At 51.3% G+C, this 22066-nt stretch overlaps 1 protein-coding gene across 2 annotated transcripts in view; it reads right to left on the bottom strand.

Annotated features, from left to right (window-relative positions):
* cux1a (cut-like homeobox 1a) overlaps positions 1-22066 on the bottom strand; it is a 120546-nt gene that overhangs the window by 46264 nt on the left and 52216 nt on the right. For both annotated transcript variants that reach the window (XM_048983607.1, XM_048983608.1), the window contains exons 3-8: positions 19143-19190; positions 10778-10856; positions 7067-7204; positions 5644-5767; positions 3400-3476; positions 3153-3219 (exon numbers count right to left, since the gene is read on the bottom strand). In XM_048983607.1, coding sequence (XP_048839564.1) covers positions 3153-3219; positions 3400-3476; positions 5644-5767; positions 7067-7204; positions 10778-10856; positions 19143-19190 — 533 coding nt within the window. The remainder of the gene's footprint in view (positions 1-3152; positions 3220-3399; positions 3477-5643; positions 5768-7066; positions 7205-10777; positions 10857-19142; positions 19191-22066) is intronic.

The raw sequence follows: 22066 nt of genomic DNA, 5'->3' as shown, positions 1-22066 counted from the left end.
CAGAACAAGGGGCCATTGATGAGGTACAAGGCGCCCTCTCTCTCTCTCTCTCTGCGAGGGGGAGGGCCTGACTACAGCCATGTGTATTAATGACGGAGACCTCCACGCAGGCCCTCATTTATGCCATGAAAAAAGGCGAGCCTCCCTCCTGGGCCCCGTCGCGGCTGATCGCACCACGGACACTCGGTGACAGACGCCGTCGCGGGGCTCCCCGGGACGAGTGGACGGCCCGCATGCAGGCCCGCCCATCAGCAAGCTGTGGCCCTCCATGCCGCGTACCTCTGTGTCTGCTCACTTAAAAAGGCTGCACGCCTCAAAGAAGTTTAAAGCCCAGAGTTGAGAGATTTTATTTAAAAAAAAATAATTAAAAAGACATTTGTCTGAGGGATCAATTCAGAAGCAGATGCATGCTGGAGCTCTACAACAAAGAGCACCCGTTAGTGACTGGAGCGCCAGAGGCCTGTGGTGCTCTCCCCTCTTTTACAGACACCTATTTTTGCTCACTGCCTTGCATGTTCCCAGCCAGTTGCGTCACGGGGCACCACCTGGGCAAGTGGTCAGCGAGCTCCGAAAACCAAAAACGAGGTACCTTCAACTTGGAGAGGGGCGTGACCTTGACAACACAACTGGTGCTGTTCGACCACACGCCCTTTGTGTGGCAAAACACTTGTAAGCCCCTCCCACAATGCAACATCTTCTGCAACATCGAACCAGCCACCACAAGACTCACTGTTGTGGCTCTAATTTAAATAAAAAATAAAAAAAAACACCTAAACATAATAGACAAACCCAAGCATAGTTTTGGAATGCACCATTGAGAGAAGACAGACATGCATTATTACATACAAATGAACAGGCATTTTCTAGCCTGAAACCAAAAGCATCACATTGTAGGTCGACAAGACAGAAATTTGTCCAGAGATCTGAAGTTGGGCTGCAGTTTTTTGAAGTCTCTGTTCACGACACCACAATAAGCAGTGGCGACGGAGAGACCGAGAACGGGGAACAATGTAATGCAGCAAATCAGGCAGCTTGAGAGAACTCCGACTGAAAAACTGCAGTGCCATACGGCCAGTAGGAAAGCCGCTTCCAAATGTACCAGGTCCGGAACACTGAGAGATTACCTCAGTGTGGCAATCCTCTACATAAATGATGATTCTTTCTGATTTACAGATCACTACACTTGTGATGCACAAGCATGCGGGGTTATAAAATGCCATGTCTGTCTCCCCCCCCACAAACGAGGGGGTGTCACTTATCTCAAAGCACCATGTCTGACAGTATCTGTCTGAGGAAGACGCCACTGCCGGGATGAGGGAGCAGAATGAGTTCGGCAACAAACATCCTCGTCGTACTCAGAGTAAATAATGATGTCGCCCCTTCACTACCTTACCGGTATAAGGGCTGGCTGAGGGGAGGGGGAGGGTGCTAAAAGTTAGGCCCTCAGATCTGATCCCAGAGCAGCGGGCTTCAATGCCGCCGTCACATGCAGTAATGTTTGTCTGGGCGGGACCAAGCCGCCACCTGGCACCGTTTCGCTGGCTCAGTGTGAATGAGAAAAGTGGTGAACAGGCGCAGGGCAAGTCACAGCGACTGAGGGAGGGCCCCAGTGTGCCGGCAACGTGACAGAGGCTGGCGCCAAGCCCCCCCCCCCCCCCACAACTCCTACGCTAGCCCAACAGTCGAGCTGTACATACGAGACGAAAAAACACACAGAGCGAGCCTCGGTATGCAAAGCATGTGGGAGCAGGGAGACACACACACACACACACACACACACACACACTCTGTCTGTCCGTTCCGCACAGGGCTACCCTGCATTGCAACAAAACCTTCGCTCGCAGGTACCAAAAAGTTTGTGGCTTCCACAGGAAATGAAAGATTGTAAAACCACAGGAAATGCGAGCAAGGCCTGCTGCACGCCCTGCTTTCCTGCGGCGGATCGCGGGCCGGTTCCGGATCCCTGCCGCTCCGGCTGACGCCGAGGCGTGACTCACGGCAAACCACCTGTCACCGCAACCATTAGCTAGACTGGTTAGGAGAGGCCGTCAGACGAGGTGCAGACGGGCATTTACACATCTGAGAGGCCAACGGGGCTGCGTGGGGGGGGGGGCACACCCACAGCCTGCAAGCCAAATCCTGCCTGCGGGACCCAGGCAGGGGGAGCCAGGAAATGGCCTCGTTAAAACGGAAGGTCTGAAGATAAACCCCGAGATGGGGAGGGGATGAGAATGAATGGAGAGAGGGAGGTGGGAGGGGGGTATGCTGGGTAGAACGGCAGACAGAGAAAATAAAGGCAGGGCCAGGGCTGGGAGGAGGAGCCAGTGGGATGCAGGTGGCAAACGAGGGTGGAGCCCCTCCAAGCAGCCTCCTGCACGGTGGGGGTGGAGCAGGCAGCCGGCGATGATGTGGGGCTTGTTCACATCAAAGTACCCCCCTGCCTTCACACACTGCAGCTGTAATTAAAGAGCCTGCCAGAGCTGGGTGGCAGGCACCAAAACAGCACCGGTGGGGGGTACAGCTCCGCAGGCATTCCCGCATGGGACCCAAGACAAGGAAACTGCAACCTATTCACAGCCGCAACCCAAGCTGGGAGGGCCCCGCCAAACAGAGTCCCAGGCAAGCCCCGCCCCCCACTCTCATAAAACAGAGCACTGAGACAGCCCCCCAGCCCACACAGGGCCCCAGGAGCCATGACTGGACAAGCTGCTCAACACCACAGCCTCCTGCTGAGCAAACCTCAGGGCGGCTGTTTTTCTCTTTACACCCGGTCCCATTTTTGGAAAAAATACAAGGGATTAAGGGCTTGACTTCACCTTGCTGCCAGCGTATAGCTTAGGCACCCAACCCTAACCCTCCCACACGCCGGGGTCCAGCGCAGCCCCAGCTAAGTGGGCGGATGCCGAGCGCTGCGCCATTAGCGATTCCAAGGCCACGCAGGCTCAGGGAGCCGTCAAAAAAATAAACACATCAGACGACGGCGTCAAACCTGGCTGGAAGGAAAGCTGGATATCTAAGGGATGTGGAATCCTAGTCAGGTGCAATTACTGGAGACGAGGAGCGCAGCTCCCCCTGTGGCCTGAATAGACGGTCGTGGTGCTCAATGCGCACATATGGCCAGCAGACAAGGAGGGTGTGGGGGGGGAACTTACTTCACTGCAGACTCCTTGTCGTACTTGGTCTTCAGTTCGGAGAGCTCAGCCTGAGTTTCTTTAAGTGCTAAAAGACAAAACAGGCATCTCCTCTCAGATGGAGGTCATGTGACATCCCAACCTCTCACCCACACACACACAGAGCAGAAGAAGGGGGCATCCCTGACAAAGGCAGACCTTGTAGCTTTGCCAGCAGCAGTGTTATGCCACCCTCCTCCGCGAATACAGCAGAGGGCACCTCCGTTACCTTTCTGTAGTGCCTGTGCCTTCCGGTCGGCCTCCTCCAGCTTAGAAGCCACGGACTCCTGACTTTCCTGCAGCTTCCTGGGGGGGGGGGGGGGAAGAGAACATCAGAATGAGTGGCAGGGGGACCATCGAACCCCCAGAGGCCAAGTCACTGTTGGCAAGGAGTCCTGGGCTGTGGGTCTGGCCCCCACTGCGAGTTCCCGCTTCCAGAAGCGAGGTTTATTTTTAGAATATAAAGTGGACATATCAGCCTGTTATTTGTGGACGACCGCATGCCTGTGATATTAATAAGGCAGCGGGCTGGGCCTTCCACACAGAGCCTATCCACCGACTCGCTCATCTGCTTTACGCAAAAGCGCTCAAATTAAACACAGCTTTATTAGTGTTAGGGGATCCATCCTGTCTGCCACATCATCCTTCAGTGCAGACGTTTACCAAAACAGGACTTCAGAACATCAACCGCAGGGCAGACAGAAACTGTGTCCTGCCCCCACAGAGTGATGGCACATTACACATACAGAGCAATCCTGCAAAAGGGGAAGCACTATGCTTTATCATGCGTTAGAGTCCTAAGTTCATATTGTGGCTTTCATTCATTAACATTAACAACCAGCCCATTCAAGAAACAGGTAAGGGCTTAAAATTTCCCGCAATTCATCTTCCCTCTAATCTTTATCCATGGAAAATGTTAAAACGGCAAATGCTGTACATGCCGGTGAAGCAAAGCATTGTGGGAGATCTACACGGGAAAGGCATTTACTAGCACGAAGCCAGGCGCTTGGCTCGACAGGCTGAGGCCCTCTTCCTCGATTGGTGTGCCGTGTGGGGAAGCGCCTGCCCTGCCCCAGATCCACGCTGGCAGGGCGCCCTGAAGCGATCCAGGCAGGTCGCTGCCAGGAAGAGCTCAGAGGGCCGGCCAGGGGTCCGGGGAAGCCCCGGGCTGTGAGGTTTGGAACAGCCAGCCGCCCCTGGCTCATCAGGAGAGAATTCCTGTGGAAGGGAGCTGGCGGAAGCGGCCGGGTACGAGGCCGGGGATGGACGGCGGGCCGCTGCCTATGCACTGACGTGGTGGCACAAGTTCACGTAGGTGGGGCTCACTGGGAGAGGCGGGGCTGACTGGGAGAGGCGGGGCTGACTGGGAGAGGCGGGGCTCACTGGGAGAGCCGGCCCCACCCCCAGGAGGCTCAGCGTGCACCGCTGCTTCCTGTTTAACAAGTCGATTTTACTGACAGCTACACTGACAACTTAGGATAAGAATGAAGAAGCCGCGGAGACAGCGGCTGGAAATGTGGTTTTGAAACAAATTGTTTGCACATTGAAAATACACCACCGAGTTCAGGCCAAACACAAAACTAAGGAATTTATAAAGTTATAAAGTACTGTATATCATTTTTTAATTTTGAAAGAGAAGATTAGGCTACATGTCATAACCGCTGTAAAGACTGACAGACGAAATAAGGTAATTAGTGGCCTAATTAACAAATAACTTTTATGTATTTTTCCAACCAGAGCTCCTTACTGCAGAGTTATTGTGAGGTCCATGCATCAGCACCTGCAGACAGTCGGGGTGGAATCAAGATGTCTGTCACGGCACACCCCCCCCCCCAGCCATAAACTGGCTGAGGAATTCCCAGGCTAGAGATGGTGGGGACGGGATGGGGGGACTGAGAGCACATCTGATAAATGTAACGGCACGAAGACCACACCGAAAGACAATGACGCTGGGGGTACAATGAGCGAAATATACTGGGTGGTTGGGAGGTTATGAGAAGGTGGGCACCCAGAGAAGCAGCTTATCAACGAGCCCAGAACCCTCCATAGCCCTGTTCTGGTCCAGCCCACTGACCCCAGCTCAGAAGGGCCCCATCTACTCTATGGACCTTCCGCCCTCTCGGATCCCCAGAAAACGAGTCCTCATTAAGGTGATGACAGAGGACGCTTTTCCTGCGCTGATGGACCCCCCCCCCCACCGAACCCTGCCGACCCCAACGCAGTGGTAACTTGACCTTCAGCGTGAAGAAGCAGCTCTCTGCCGGCTGACAGACGCCGACGCCTCAGGGTCCCTCGGCGTGCTGACATGAGGGCCGTCATTAGAGGACCCCGCGTCATCGGTCAGAGGACAGAGATGTCAAGCGGCAGAGCAGAGGGTCCGCCTGAGCAACAGCCAGGCATCGCTCTGCTTCTTCCCCCCACCACAGTCCGTGACGGAGCCCAGAAAAGGCCTGCAGGGGGCGGTAGCACTCACCTCTCCTTCTCTGCATAGTCATTGTGAAGCTGCTGCTCCTTCTCCTGAGCCAGGTCCTCCGCCTTGCTCTTCAGAGTCTGCTCATACTCCCGGATCTTCTCCTTAAGCGCTTTGATTGTGACCTCTGTCCAGGGGGATAGGGGGTGGGAGGCAGGAAGTTACATTGCCGCTTAGGACACTGCTGAAAGAGCGGGTGCTGGCTGAGGCTCGCCGGAGGAAGGACACACACTCAGCCCCGCTGTCAGCCAAAGTGACCCAGTAAGTGTCTGGCAAAGGCACACATCTGGTGTGGGAGCCAAACCAGTCTGACAACAGAACAGCTCTCCAGTTTCAGTACAGGAGCTGCTAAACCTCAAAGTCGGCAGTGAAATATTGTCCTGCGGCGAGAACTTGCCTGATATCAGAACCACCCTCAGGGTGGTCCAAAACATGACTGAAACTGTTACGTCTCTCTCTCAACCTATTCATTTCTGTTCATCCTTATTTCAAAAGTGGCTTTTAACAATACTTCATTGTGCAATGAAAAACGTGTGAGACTGATGGATGGAGCGCGTGTGTGAGGGGGAGCCGGTGTTTCTGTGAGGGCAACATCCACGCCTGCGATGACTGAGAGCTTCCAGGCCCCCCCGCCTCTCCCTGGCGTCTTATTCCCTTCTCTGCTGTGATTTAAACCCCAACGTTTCAGCCCTGACACATAATCAATGGCAACGAGTCCCTTTGGAGACCTTTTACCCCTTAACTGTTAAATTGAACTTTAAACATTTAGGTTGTGAGGGATCAATGGCCTCAGTTGGGAGGAATGTGGGGGGTGGGGGGGGGGGCATTGATCATGGGTTGGGGATGTTGATGCTGCCTGTTTTGAGGGGGGATATCCTTGGCCCAACCAGCTGGGAAGGGGGAGGGGTGGAGAATAAAAATCAATGCCAAAATGAAATATTGCCACTACAGACCAGGTTCAATTAGGTCTTGACGAGTGGGGAATTCCGAAGGCGGGGGGTGGGGGTTAGCCGCAGACCTGGAACCGCTACAGAGGATTTTATGACTGGGGGCCTGCAGACATCTAACGCATGTGACGGGGCCTTTTTTTGACAATGTTCATCCTTATTTCAAAAGTGGCAAAAAAAAGAAATATGATTACAAAGATGAAATAATTACAGGCATGCTCCCTCAAACGCGTGTAGTAATAAATCGTGCGTGTCATATCATTTTACACACACCCTTCTGGCCATCACATCTGATGATGTCCTCGGGCTGAAAAGCCTTGTGTGGGCCCAAGTTCTGTAGCACGACCCACCTTTCCATCCCATGTCCTGATGCAATTATGGGCTACAGTCATTAACATTATTAAGAACATCACATGTCTCATCATTGCGCCCTTACTTTGTAAACAAAGTGAGATCTGGCTCGGCTCGGCTCAGCTCACCATAGTTCTTGACCTCGGCAAACTCCTTGTCGTACTCCTCCAGAGTCTGCCGCAGCTTCTGGTTCTCCGTTTCTACGTCATGCATCTTCTGCACCTTGAGCTGCAGCTGCTGGCTCGCCTCCAGGGCCGGTGTGGGGTCTGCAAGGGCGGCACAGCGAGGGCACGAGTGTCAAACGGCCCTGCTGCCAAGACACCCTGCTTCCTGCCGACAGCTGCTGCCGGTGCCAAACGAGACCCTCTCAGCCGCACCGACACACAGAGTCTTTCCAGGCCTGTCACAGCGGCCGGCTGGCCAAGGCCTGGACAGGACCATCAGAGGTCCATCCATGGGAGGGGAAGAAGGCCCAGCAGCGCAGACGCCCCGTTCCCTGACCCGAATCAATCGGCGCTTTGGCAGTCTTACTCTTACGGGCTGCAGCTCATAGGATCGTAGGAAACCTCATCAAAAACAGAAGCCATATTAACTACACCTCCGCCAAGACCAACTCATCAGAAACACAACTGCTAGAAGCGTTACGATAGAAAGAAACTCAGAGAAAACTGCACCGAAGAGGCTGCGCGTCAGGTCCCATCGGGTAAACACTCCTCTCTGACAAACATGCTAGCCGTTTCCTGGACCAGCAAAGACACCTAAAATAGCACCAGAGATTAATCATTAAGGGCAGATGTGATGAAAACAATCTTTATAGCTGTGTAAAAACAAGATTAAGATTTATTTAGTCTTCCAATTTTCTGTTTTTATTTTGTCAAATGGATGCGCTGCCTTTTTGGCCCTGGCGCCCCTGCATGGCTTTTGAATCCCAGGGGGATTAATTGCTGGTGTAAATAAAAGTGCCTGGTGCTACCAGCCTAGATGTCCCTGCTGAAGCGAAACGGCAGAGGGAGCGAAGCGGGCAGAAGCTCAGGTGGTGACGAGAGCGAACGAGGGATAGGCGGGCGGATGTGTCTGCGCTCTCACTCTGCACAACTCGCTCACACACACTCCATCATCACCGACCGTCACCTCCGAGAGTCTCCTAACATTACTGTATCGAATACGCTAAAGTGTGAGGTAACCTACTGGCTAACAGAGATAAATCCAAGGAGGCTGGATTTACTATAATTGTGCAAACATTATCCTCCGCAATACACACACGAATAGGATGCCTGAAACACACACACAGACAGATAAGGTATTCGTATTTTTATGGGGACATTTCTATATGAAAAACCCTAATCCAACAATGATAGTCTTAACCCCTACCCAGCCCTAATCTTAGCCATAGGTAACCAAACAAAATACAACTTTCGGCATTTTAGATTTTAGCTGCGTTCAAAGAATTATTTATTTATTTATTATAAAATTAATGTTATTAATGTGGGGACCGTAAAATTGTCCCCACAAAAAAGTACAGGTTATCACATTGTAGGGACACTGGGTCTCCACAATGTAATAATTGCAAATTCTCACACACATATACATACACACACCCACACACAACCAAGGCTGACACCAACTGCACTGAGCCCCCCCCCTTTACTCAAACTGATGTTTTTGGATTGGACTGAGACAGGCTCCCCCATAAATAACACTGGCTAAGTGGTAGATGAATGTCATCCGACACCCCCCGCAAGGTCCGAAACCAGACCAGACCCAGCCCCCACATTTCACTGCCGCCCCTGAGGTAGAGGGGGTGTGGGGGGGGGGGAGAGGTTGAGGTGGCCCCCTCCCTCCCTGAAGCCTCATGCCAGGCCATCTCATCAGCAGCCGTCATCAGCACACTAACTGCCGTATGACTAATTATGCCCCGATTCCAGTTGATTTTCTTTAACGAGACAGCTGGGTTAATTATGTAATCATATGATTACATTAGCCCCCAGAGTCCCGTCAGGATGGGGAGAGGGGAAAGAAGGGCATGAAGGAATCGGGGGGTGGAGCAGCAGCAAAAAGAGCAGCAGTGATGAAGACACAGCCCTACAGGCTGAGTTTGACGAAGACAAAATCGGCCATGATGGTGGACTGGGGTCACGTTGCCCCACATTCCCTTCCGTCTTTGCTGAAGTCAAGGGCTGTAAAACTTGACCAAGAAGCAGATGCCAAAAATATAACCAGAGTTCCAGCATTCAGGTGTAATTCAGCCTGATTTAGCTCATTTTGTTGCTATGTCCATGCAAACAGGGTTAACCCCAAAGAACCAAGCAACAGCAGTAAGATTGTGAATAAAATTCATATTTAAAAGACTGACAAGGGGCAGAGCTCCTTGGTAACGAAGAACCAATCAGAGAACAAACATCAGGAGATACGCATGTACATCGCAGATGGAGGACCGAGGTATGGACAGAGGCTACCAGTAACCACCAAGTCGATGTTCTCCTCTACGGCCATCTATGCGAAAGGTGTATTTTAAGAGTTTTAAGCCAGATATATTTTAAGAGTTTCTTCCATTTTTTGTTCAGAAATACAGAAGCAGAAGATCCCAGACATTCCCCTTTTTATCACCTTTGCGTTCTGTCAGGAGTGGCAGGAAGAGGATTCATTTGTTGCATCAAAGGGAGGCAGTTTAGCAGTTCTCACAAGCACTGGCTGGGGGTGTGTGTCTGTGTGTATCATGAGCCTCACCGACCGTGAATGCTCTTTTCAGTCACGTAAACACAGCATGACAGGAAATCGTGAGGGCCCGGCTCCATATGGCTGGACGCATAATGCCCGAGTGGATTCTGCAGTACTAAGATGAGACGCCATCGCTCCCTGCTTCACTCTGACAGGCTCTGTGCCCCCAGACAGAGTCCCGGCAGCGTGTGGAGGCCACCAGCTCATCACAGCCGGAGACACTGTCCAAACTCCACCAAATCACCCGGCACAGCAAGCTCCGGTTCCGGCATGGGCGGGAATGACAGGCCAGGAGGAGTCAGACTGAACGGCCATGACACAGGAGGGATCAAAGAGGCATGCTCTTTAACCGAGTGAGCAGGGAGTGGAGGGTATGACCCTGTGCCACTGCCAGAACGCAGGCGGCAGGAGGAAGCAGCACACAAAGACGAAGGTGGAGGGGCTGAGAGCTGAGCGTGAGGAAGGGGATACTGCATTTGACACCTATGAGGAGCAGAGGGACCTGGAGCTAGTCACTGCAGCTCAGGGCTACTGGAAAGGCAGCCGAAAAGCAGTCGAGACAGCAGGCACTCTGAAGAAGGCAGACAGACACACAAGCACCTATTTAAAGATAAGTCACGCAACCATCACACCCAGAGACAGATATAGGTAGTCAGATAGGAAAACACAGGCAGCAGATTAAATGGATAAACATGCGCAGACATTTCCAGACTGGCACGAGCGTCACACAAACAAGATTATGGATCATGGCCCTTTCTACCACACGAACACACATGCACGTACGGGAGTCCAGGTGCCTCTTGCTCACTATGGCCAGACCAGCGCCCATCGTGGTGGAGGAAGACTATGTGAAGCACCTTATCCAGTGATGCGTCTAAGGGACCCTCCGTGCTGGTGTGCTCAAGCAGGCCTGTAGGGCCACCGCTAGCTGTCTCAGTCCACCACAAAAATGGGCCTTCCACTACCTCCCTCCCGGCACGGGCGCCGCACCAAACCACCGATCAACCGCAAACTGCAACAGACTTCGGGAAACGAGTCCCAACAGGGAAACCATCGAAAGAAGCATCAGTAAGCAGATTCTGCTGGAACTCAGGGGCCCAAAGATCCGGGCTGGCGCTTACCTGGGGCGTCAATTAATCGCTTATAGACGTTCAAGAAGGCAGCTTCAGACTCTTTACTTCTCTTACTCAAGGCGTCGATCTGAAAAACAGAGCAGAGGGAGACGTGCCGCTGAGTTTTCTCCTCCTGTGCCATTTTCACCAGCACATCTGAACCACTGTCACACTCAGATCCGCGTCGATAGTCCACATAAGTGATTCCACAAACAGCGAGGTGCCCAGAGGCAGCTGGGACGACTTGCTCTCCGGACAAACGTGTGCATGTACACCTCCTTACCTCCTCCTGACATCTGGATAGCAAATAGTAAAAGGATACTTTTAGCCACCGCACTCCAAAAGTGAAAACCAAATCTGTTACCTCTGCTGGATCACAACCAAGGCACTACATTAATTGAACACCGAAAATAGATAACTTGAAATTAAATGCTAATTAATCAAATTAAGCATATGTTAAAATAAAAACCACCTGATGTTTATTAATTGAGTGTGAAAGGTTATATCTGGAAGCAATAATAAAGATTAATTTTAGTTTTATTGATTTACATATGAAAACATGAAAGGGAGGTTCCAAGGATGAGAGGACTGGGCAAAGTGTCACAGTACAGGGCGAGCCTACTCACACCGACCTGCATGCCGAAGACATGCTAAAGACTGAATAAGAATGACACAGACAACAAATAAGGAATGTTTGTCAAATACACTGCTAACAAATAAGGACATTCTGTCTTCCATTGCATCAGAACCCTACACCTTACAAAATGACCTTTTATTGGTAATATGTGCCAACGGGTCCACGAAACTCAAAGTGGGCGGGATTGTCAAGCATTGTCAGTTACGTAGCGCCTGCAGTCATGTAGTGTCCTTCATTAACTCAAAGTGCGTTTCATTGTCTAATTTCTGTTGTCATCACCTTCTGATACAGCTGCTACTGTGGCAAAATACATGAAATGGGATGTGATGAGATTCTGGGTGTGTGTTTCTGTACATGCACACTCACCCACACACACACACAGCTGCAGCCAACGTCCAACCACATGATCACCCCTCCCACCATTTAGCAAGGGCCTGTTCACCTCCCATTTTACCCTGGACCTGTTCCTGCTGCTTACAAAAGCCTGCTCAGCTGTTTCAACAGCAACCGATGTGCTTAAAGCATCAGCTAACCTCTAAAGAGCAGAGCAGCTTTAACAGCCTCTTAATTTCAGCTTCCATAACAGCCGGCCCACCTAAAAACAGAGGCACATCTCAATATTAATATAGGCGTGATGCTTTCAGCAGACGCTGCCCTACAGTCTGCGGGCTGGGCTGCGGTGACGGAGCTTTGGGACGCATGTTTGGGATGCGAGCAGTGGGACACCCCTGAACATGGCTTGTTATAAATGTATAAAAGTGTTTATACATTTAACACTTTGAGTATTTCTGTTCTCTTTCACCTCTGCCTTGCACTTCGCGGTATGCAGTTCCCAAGCTCCCACACATGCAGCTTCCAGCCGAAGCCAGTTAGCTGACCCAGTGGACTGGGTCAATCTCGCTGTCAGTAACCTGTCTCCTGCGACCAGATCTTCTGCCCGATTACTAAACCTCATCACTATCAGGCATAATAATAGAAAGACTACAATATGTATGGTAGCTATTTCTGACCAGCAAGTAGCATGACTACAGACATGATTCAACTGCCTTTTCGAAAAATAACACTCAGCTTCCCCCCCCATACTGGCAGTTTTTTTTCACTCCGTCTGGAAAAAAATCTACAGTACACACACCCATGGCAGCATGCTTCTGAAAATCTGCTACTGCGTGAAATTTAAGCAGCCGGTTGATTGAAAACAGCAAACCAGAGGACGGCTGGGCTGAAGTGGGACTAGGGTTGTCATGGCGACACCGGTACCATCAGCAAACTCGCACTTCCATGGTGTGAATCGTTCACTCTAGTCACCATCCCAGACTGGACACCACCCGCCTGGACCGGACACCCGAGACAGTGGCGGCCACTGCCAGCTGGGCAGACAGGCTGACAGATGAGGCGAGGGAGCAGCAAAGTGGGTCACGGCGTGCAGGAAGGGGGGGGCGCGGACCCGATTAATGGCAGCGGGCTCCCGGCTGGGCGCTGAGGGGGCAGTAGTGGCTCAGTCAGCTGCCCAGGACAGGGCCAACTCAACGGGTCACACTGCTGCACTCCAAAGCTGCTGATCAGTGCCGTACATATTACACCCACAGCTGAAAAGGCTCCCGCAATGCTAATTAGCTGTAAAACCCCCATTTCATTTTCAAATCCTACCCATGGGGGGCAGTGTTTGCTTAGCTGCATTAAACAGTGCTGAGTCAACAACAAACCAACAAAAATCGGGATGCAGCCGGAACACACGAGCAGGGAGGTAAAAACATCAGGCCGGTTTGATGGTTAATACACCAAAGCCTGTTCTGCGTGGGGTATATCTCTGCAATAAGGATACTCTGCTGTCAGATTAGATGGTGCCAATGATTTTAAACAAAAGTAATTTTACACTGTTGTGTTAAGTTCAGTATGTCGCACCTTAATCCCAGAAACCTTGTATTTAATCTTGTTCGTTTTAATTAAACTACTGAAATGAACTGAATAGTAATCTGGAGCAAGGATTTCTAATTATTTTTTTGTATGAAAGATAAGTTGCACATTCAAAAAACACACACACACACACACACACACACACACACACGACTCGTGGCTATTGTGGGTGAATGACCCAAAAAGCACATACTGACCAATTGATAACCAAGTCACAGTTAAATCCGAAGTGGGGTTCCCTACCACCGGGGCTGAAAACCATAACCAGAAGTCGTTTCCCGTTTTTGCTTGATGCTGAGAGCAGAACAAACAGGGAAAATAAAAATCCAAAAACAAAAAATCTCTACTTACAAATTGTCAGCACAGGCACAGCGAGACCTGATTTATGAAACAGGGCAGTTGCCACTGTATATGGGCTATATGCACGAGTCAATTTTCCTTCTTAAGGGAAAGAAATTAAATCTTTTTCAGATGTTTTTTTTTTTTTTTACAATGGAAAACATCTGGATGGAGGCAGGCGAGGCCAAGTACTCTGTCACAGATGGAACAATTAAAGGCATACCCTACTTGGCCAGAAATATCGATTCGGGGGGGGGGGGGGGGGGAAATGGGTTATTGGGTGATTTATGTATAGCGAGGGCAAGCACAGCGACGCGGCCGCCTGTCAGATTATGCAAACGACCTTCCGGCTTGCTGTGAAAGTGGGGTGCGGCCATATTCAGGTTTCAGCTGGCACCTGGCGCCCAGGGACGCGCGGGTAGCGCTGACGTAAGGTGGCATCCGCGCGTGCAGTGAGTGTGCCTTAAAATAGGGGCAGTTACTACCCAAGCGGCAGCGCGGGTTGGGGGGGGGGGGACAGTCTGCCCTGACACAGGCAGGACCTCACTTAGCTCAGTAATTGCAGATCAGGGTTTAATCTGAGGGATAGCCGTTCCAGGGATGCAGAGCTCATGGCGGGTGGGGGGTATGGAGGAGGGGGGATTTACAGCAGGAAATAATAGCCAGTGTCTCCCCCCCCCCTCAGAGCCTGCAGGGAGACCGGCGGCTGAAACGGGACGAGAGCAGCGAGGTGCAGAGAGATGTTTACGGTTCCCGACATCAGGAAATGGCCTCGCGGGATGTATTTACATTCGCGGGATGAGAGACACCAGGCCCCCTGCATTAGGAGGCCCTCTGCACTCCTCAGAGGGAAGCCTTGGGCCCCGACTGCACTGATCCCCAGAGGGGCTCCGCTAACGGAAAGTATTAATACCCCATCTTCCTAATGCTCCACAGTCCCATGGTTCAATTAGGATTAAGATCAACCTGTGTTTTGTGCCGGAGATGAAGGTGCTTCTTAACTGAGCTGTGAGGGTTATCAGATGGATGATGGCAGCAGTGAACTGCTCCAGGAAGGAACACTGTCAGAAGGTTACGGAGATGCAGGGTCCTGGTGCACCGGGGCCAGGCTGCAGACGGAGGTGCCTCAGCGGCGGGGGGCCCCTCCCATCCGCCACACAGGGCTCTGCATGTTAGGACTCCGCACCTGTGATCTAAAGTTTGCCAGGTCCGATCCCGAGGCCGGCAAAGAGATTTCAATGCTCAAAGGCCCAAAACCCAGAAATTATCTGACCCGGCATCCTCAATTGAATGACACTTTGGGGAAAAAAGTGTGTGCTAAATAAATAGAAAGTCTGTCCAGCATCTCTGTTAGCGTGATTACCCACCAGTGCATATTGATGACTGGGTCCACCACCAGCAAATGTGCAAAATAGCAGTTAGGGGTCTGTTTGTGGCTGAAATGGATTTAATTAGTAAATAATATGCATTATTTACAGGCTAGATGTTATCACCTGGATGCTAGAAGGGGATGGAGCTGTACTCCAGGTCGGCGCCTCTGAACTGTTGCCTCGCCCCTTGCAGCTGTCCAGGCACAGCAGACGAAGACCATCTGGGGGTCCACACCGAGCCGCGAATTTCTCCGAGCCCCTGTCCCACTCCGTGTGCGTTTGCCAGAGCGGTTAACCTGGAAGTCCTTCCTGTCTACTCTTATTTTCTTTTTCATTTTCAGAAGGAAAAAAATGCCAGCAGCCCCTAAGCCCTCTTAGCATTCATTAGCATCTTAATTTAATTTGCTAGTCAGCTGACGTTCTGTGTGGCCCTCGCAGTGCCCCGTATGCCGCCTTTCTACATACAAATTTGACTTGATATCAGCTGGCCTTTAAAGGCCCTGCTGACAGAACCGAACAGAAGCAGGCAGGGAGGCAGCTGCCCAGATTGGCCACACATCAAGCAGGACTTCAGAGGACAAACACGAGAGTAGATGGAGAGCAAAAAAATAAGCTAGTGTCAGTCAAAGCAAAAAGCAGATGTGTGGATCATACAGGATCCCTGAAGAACTCCAATGCTAAAGCCACCTCCAGCCACCAGGGGGCGCACCTCCGAGACACTCAGACCTGTGCCCCACATGCTGTGCTCCCGCTCCCCATTGTGTGCTCATTTCCTGACCGGAAAAGAAGCGCCAGCTCATTCCCTCCACCTCAGCTCCCGGGCGCTCGGCCCATCTCCTGACCCTTAAAGTCGCTGAAGGGCCACTCGTGTCTCAGTGACCATGACGGTGGACCGGCAGGAGGGAAGAACCTCACTTCCTGTTCCCGGCTTTCCAGGGGAGCAGGTCAATGTGACGTGTGCCTGTATTCCGGACTGCGAGATATGTGTCTCAGTCCAGTTCTCTATATAACACTTCGCCAAACAGTTGCAGAATTATGACAGTTAGCCTACATCTTATCTAGGTATATCGAAGATTAAAATGCAATTTTTGCACCTGCCGAGGTCAAGAGCCCCCCCTGCCCCCCAATGTGATTAAGGGCTGAGGCTAATTCTAGCATCCAGTTGGCATCTACATTCATAAAACAAAATTTAGATTTAAGGGCGAAGTTATTCAAACATGGCAGTCACCTCAGAATAAAGAGCAGATGACGTGAGAACACAGAGGATAGGGCACAGGGACTGCTAGTGTGCTGCAGGGCCATTAGTCCAAGTCGGGAGACAGCAAGATTATTAAAATAATCAAATGAGCTGCACAACAGTGGGAGACAGAGGATTCTGAAAGAGCATCCAAGTAGCCAAACCTGCCCCCCAGCAATAGACTTCAAACTCCTAACCTACACTGTACAAATAGTTACTGATAGGTAGACAATGAGTCCTACCAATCTTATTTCAAATCTGCAAATGATGATGAACTGGTGGGCAGGAGGATGGTGGTGATGCAGTGTTTCTGAATGCCTGATCAACCACAGCAGTGCAGCTCCTTCCAAATCAAAAGCAGCAATATCTTCTGTATCTCTGCTAAACAGTACTGATTATCACTGCAAGTCTCTGAGAGGATCCTACGCAACATCCATCCATCAACGAGAGCAATACTTAAAGCAAAGCTCTCCTTAGGTCACAATCTGGAGGTTCTGCGATTCCTCTCATCTTCGACTCTTGTTCCTGCGCATGGTGGGAACACGGGGCTTATTAGGAATGTAATTTTCTTTGTGGAGAGCTATCCAGGTCTATCCAGATCACTAAAGCGCTTTGAGAAAACCTGGAATATGACGCTTGCGTGCAAACATGCGATTTGTGGGACAAACGGGTTATTTTTAGGGGGCTTTCAGGCTCTAAAGAGAGCATTATTTTCTCTTTCTTTTATAAAATCCCATCTGCGCTGGTTTTCTGATTAGGGATTTCCTGCCCAGAACTCTATATTTATAGCCATGGCATGGCAGGTCTGGCTGATAACAGCAACTGACCAATTATTGACTCACGAACAAACAGCAGCTTTCTATTCCCTATTTAATGTCTGCTAAAATAATACCGGCAAATGCTTCACCCACTGAAGGCCATTATTAATGGCAAAGACCTGGTCCTCAGAGCTACGGGGGCCACAGTAACAGGATGAGGCCGGGGATAACCAGCGGGCAAAGACTGAAAGGCACTGTACACTGTGGTCCCAACACAGACAAGTGTTGTGAAAGCAATTTTTTTTTTCGCATAACGGTTCAAGTTTTCTGTCTAAATTTAGATGTGAAAACAGAGGCTGCCTTCTATCAAAAGCAAAGCTGTAAAAAGCGAGCAGGAAAGTGTGGCACTTGATGATGCAGCAGAAAACCTGATGTAGGGAGAGGGGGGAGGTGGAGTCCCACAGATGACAGCACTAGCAGGACGGGGCACCAGAGTGAGAAATAACAGCACAGTCTAGGCTAGCGGTCATTGCACGCAGTGGGGGGAATCTGGGCACGGGGTGTCAACTAGACACACTGCAGAAAGAAAGCCTGAAAAAAAGCAGCAGTAGCTGCAGTGCTACTAAATGTAGCAGCCAACTGACTCAGCCACTGATGGCCGACTTCATTTGATAGTGATGTGTCACATGACAGTCACCTCGGTGACCCTGAGTTCAAAGGTCGCATTACTTCCTGCAGCCATGTTTTTTGCGTGCTCCCACATTCCGTTCCTAGCCAAAGCTAGGATCCACGTCACCATCACGTCTTCTCCCTTCACTGCCCCGCCAAGATCTCCTGTGACAACAGCCAGCAGCGCGTGAAGGGCACCGCCGTGACCCCAGACCCAGGAGCGGAGAGTGAGCCGGGAGTCAGATAAGAGCCCCTATAATGGGAAACGCTCTCCTGAAGGAGAAATAATCGAAAAGCCTTATCAGATCTCTCAGCTCTCGGAACAGAGAGCAGCTGAGAGGCCACAGGATGCTGTACGTGGCGTGGGGTTGGGTCACGGACCACGCAGCCTCAGCCCAGACCAGGTCCATCGCGACGGGAAGCGGTCGACATGTTTACGTTGTTATCGGATGATTCAGAGACCTGTCAGTGCTTTAAATGGTCCCGTCCTTCCTCTCATCAATGGCAAATTAAGTGTGCAGTATGCATGAGGACAGGCTAAATTGCAATCAGCGATGCTCATTATGCACTTGCCTTTACAAATCACAGCAACACAGTTTTATAGATGTCACTTCACTTGAGGAGTTGCGGGGGGGGGGGGGGGGTTCGAATTCATCATACATCACAAGCAAGCCTGAGTAACGGACTTGTCCTTCAACATAAAGAGACAGGCTAGTGCAGCCTTGCCTCAGCCCCGTCTCATACATCTTCAGGCACCATTTTGTCCATGTGGCCATTCGAAAAAGGCACAGTGCACGAACGGCGCCCAGAGTGCAGGGCTCACATAGCCTCCGGCTCCGTACAGCCGCGTCAAACTGTCGGTGGCTTCACATCCACACCGTCAGCACGTCCATCCGCACCCGACACCCAAGCGCCCACCGGACCGACCGATTCACCGAAGTCGAGGGTGAAGAAGCGACTATAAAACCACATTGTCTGCTGCAGCAGCGGATCACAAAGCAGAGTCCATAAGCTGCCATAATTCATACAGCTTCAGTATACTAATTAAACAAATGGGAGGAATACAGGTAAAGAGTGGGACTGTGTGAACAAACCAAACCCAAACAGTAAGCTTCAGTGTCAAATTCAGCTGAAGCGCTTTTAAGGGACGTCATTTAAATGTGGCTAAAGTTAGAGCCTTCATAGGTGTGATGCAAACAGCAGTGGCCGCTCCCCTCCCCTGTAGCAGGGCCAAATCAGAAGACCAGTCTACCCAGTCGACAGAAGGGAGGGGGGACCAGACCAACAGATATTCTCACATTGGCATTTGAAGGCAGGTTCTTTCTGCCTGCTTCACAGGGCATAATGGAGAGCAGCAAGTCAATGTTCATCAACAGCAGATAACGTACGGATAACGATGGTGGAACACACACACACACACACACACCCTCCGACAGGCGAGCACACTCACCTCAGCCTGGAAGCCCTTCAGCAGTGGAGCTACCTGCTTGCGCAGATCCTGTGTGACAAAAAAAAAGGAAAGTTTGTCAATTCATTACAAAAAATACCAAATAGAATGAAACAGTTGATGCCTAATGACGGAGGGGCGTGTCCGGTGGGCATCATTCACTTTGACCCCCTGACACAGCCCATGAACTCCCTTCAAGCTCAGAGCACGTGCTCCATTACCAAAGGCATGGGAATCACGGCTGCTGAATAGTGAAACAGCTTCTTCCCCCAATGTGACACACAAATAATCACATTTATGACGCATGAATGAGGCTGGCGAAATCCCTCAGAATGTCTGCGTAGGCTAACGTCCAGCGGCATCACCCAGGGGGTGGAGCACAGGTGGAGCGGGCGGGCGGAACGCAGGTGGAGGGGGGCGGAGCATGGGCCACGAGTCGGGGGCATACAGGAACACGTGTGGACCCGCCAACTTATCACATCCCACTTTCTGTTGCGTGACTCAGATGTCTGATTACATTATGACTTGTACAAAAATAGAAGGAGCAGAAAAGAGGCTGTTTGTCCCACCGCAGGAAAAGAGAATCAAGTGGAAACATTTGGGCAGAGCAAAGGCCTATTTTTGATGGGCTTTACGCACTATTGGAAAAGAATGGGATTAAATTTCCATTTCCTCAAGGTCCGGCTCGAGGGAAGTTTTTTTGGAAAAAAGAAAAAAAAAACACACACAAAATAAGGCATATATAAGTGCGCGTTTATGCAGGCAATCCACTGTATTCAGAAGCCTCTTCACCAATAATGAACTTCCCCTTGTGCGATCTTAGTGATTCTCAGTTTGCTCCCATTAAAGCAGATCTGATTATGTCTCTATAGCTTGGTGTGCCTCCTGCTTTAACAGAAGTGACATTTTTTATCGGAAATGACATTAAACGGGGATATGAAAGAACTTAAGTCGCAGACATAGAGCGCCTGCACATTAATGCCCATGTGGCCGGTACTGCTGTACAGCCACTAATAATGTGAAATGTCACGCGATCATGATCGGAGCTCGGCTCCTCATGACACTGAGGCATGTGGATAAAGGGACCTTAGAGGTAACACTAGTAGCTTGTGTCCGGTGAGATGAGCGACCACCGACCGACATGGCGCATGATTTGGCTTGAACCGAAAGACCAGGGTGACCGTGTCAAAGGCCGAGAAGCTCTCAAAGCCGCTGCACACCCCTCCAGCAGAGGAGGGGCCGAGAGCTCTCAAAGCCGCTGCACACCCCTCCAGCAGAGGGGCCCCTCACGAAGGGCAGTGCTGTTCCGCTGCTGCTCTGGAGTGCAGCTGGAGCTACACTGCCTCCCCTTCCCTCTCCGAACGGCGAGCAGCTACCGTACAGACGACATTTATGTAAGCACTAAACCAGAGACCGCACGTGACGCAGAGGAAACATCTCTCAACATCTGCTTTCCAGCACAGAGCTGACGGCCCCGGCCAGCGATGCTCGCAGACTTCCAGGCTCTAACGGGGACGCTCCTCCCGTAAACGCGATTACACCAGACCGTCGTCCAAGAAAGCAATTACGCGGCGATCGTTTCCTATTTGCAGCCAGGGGAATTAATTATGCAAAATTAAAGAGCGAATTCCAGAACAGCGGAGCAGGGAAGGTCCCGATTGAAGCGGGCAGCCTGAATGGAAGCTTTCACAGTGCGTGGCCTGCGTGAGTGTGTGTGTGTGTGTGTGTGTGTGCGCGTGCGCCTGCGTGGGTTCACAGCAGACGGCCGGCTGGGAGACGGGCCCAGCGGACGACGGTGACGACCGGCCACGCAAACAGACCGGCAGGCCGGTAAACAAACAGCTCCGCGGAGGCATAAACAGCAGTCCTCCACCTCCCTCCTCCCCACCCCACAACCCACTTGGGAGCTACACATACTGGAAAGGAGCCCAGAACTCTGGGGTGGTTTTGCCTGCAGGTTCCCTTTCAAGACCAGTTTTCCACAATCAAAGAGTGCCCCTCTGTAAGAGCAGAGCAGGGGGAATGGGAGGGGGGATTAAAAGGATGCATGCGCCTCAAACCCCATTATCACTTATTTGATTTATAGCCAGCAGTATATGGTCTGATGCATCCCATTCCTAAGACACAGAAGGCCTTCCCCACTAAAGCGATTCATCCTCTTATTCCTGGAGGCCGGTGGTGGGCGTTTCTGCATGACTGTCAGTTCCGCAACTGAGACGCTGCAGACAGTCCGCCAAGAGAGGCACTGCCGTGTTCACCTTAGAGCGAATTCACTCAGCTTAACTAATAGGTGCTGCCGTCTGACTCGCGCCATTCCTGCAGCCGCCCTCCTAAACGAGCCGATGCTGGGAAAAGCCACTCATCCCGCCGGCATGTGAGGCCAAGGGGGGGGGGGGGGGTCTCACAGCAACCGGGTCGTGGCTCAGTGGCCCCTTGGGCCGAGACTCAAACTGGGAGTGGTGTGACTCTGCAGAAGTCGCCCGCTGGCTGAGGGGCTAACCCCTGCCCTCCCATCGACCGGCCACGAGCATGGGGGGGGGGGGGGGGGGGGGGGGGTTTGAAGGTTTGACACATCAGCAAGAAGACAGGAAAACATGAGTCATGACGTGAATTTCTTATAATAAACAGAAAAGAGGGGGGAAAAAAACTGCACTGCATCCTGTTGAGACTGAAAGGGAGGGAAAGACAACTGGCAGGGACCTGACTCCCTTAACAAAGCATCAGGAGTACAAAAATGGGGGGGGGGGGGGTGGGTGGTGGAAAAAAAAGCATCCAGAACAAACCCTTTCCTGACTGCCTGAACTGGACTCCTAATCACGGCTTGCACTGTGCGCCATCAAATGCATCTTTAATAGATGGTATGTTTGGAAAGACTGAGCATATTTAAATATTCATTCAGAGCTGGTGCAGGCTGCCCTCCGACGCAT

This window comes from Brienomyrus brachyistius, chromosome 18 (assembly GCF_023856365.1).
Source record: "Brienomyrus brachyistius isolate T26 chromosome 18, BBRACH_0.4, whole genome shotgun sequence".
NCBI classification, from domain to species: Eukaryota; Metazoa; Chordata; class Actinopteri; order Osteoglossiformes; family Mormyridae; genus Brienomyrus; species Brienomyrus brachyistius.
Note: the sequence above shows the minus strand (reverse complement) of the source record. Positions and strands in the feature narration are given on the sequence as shown.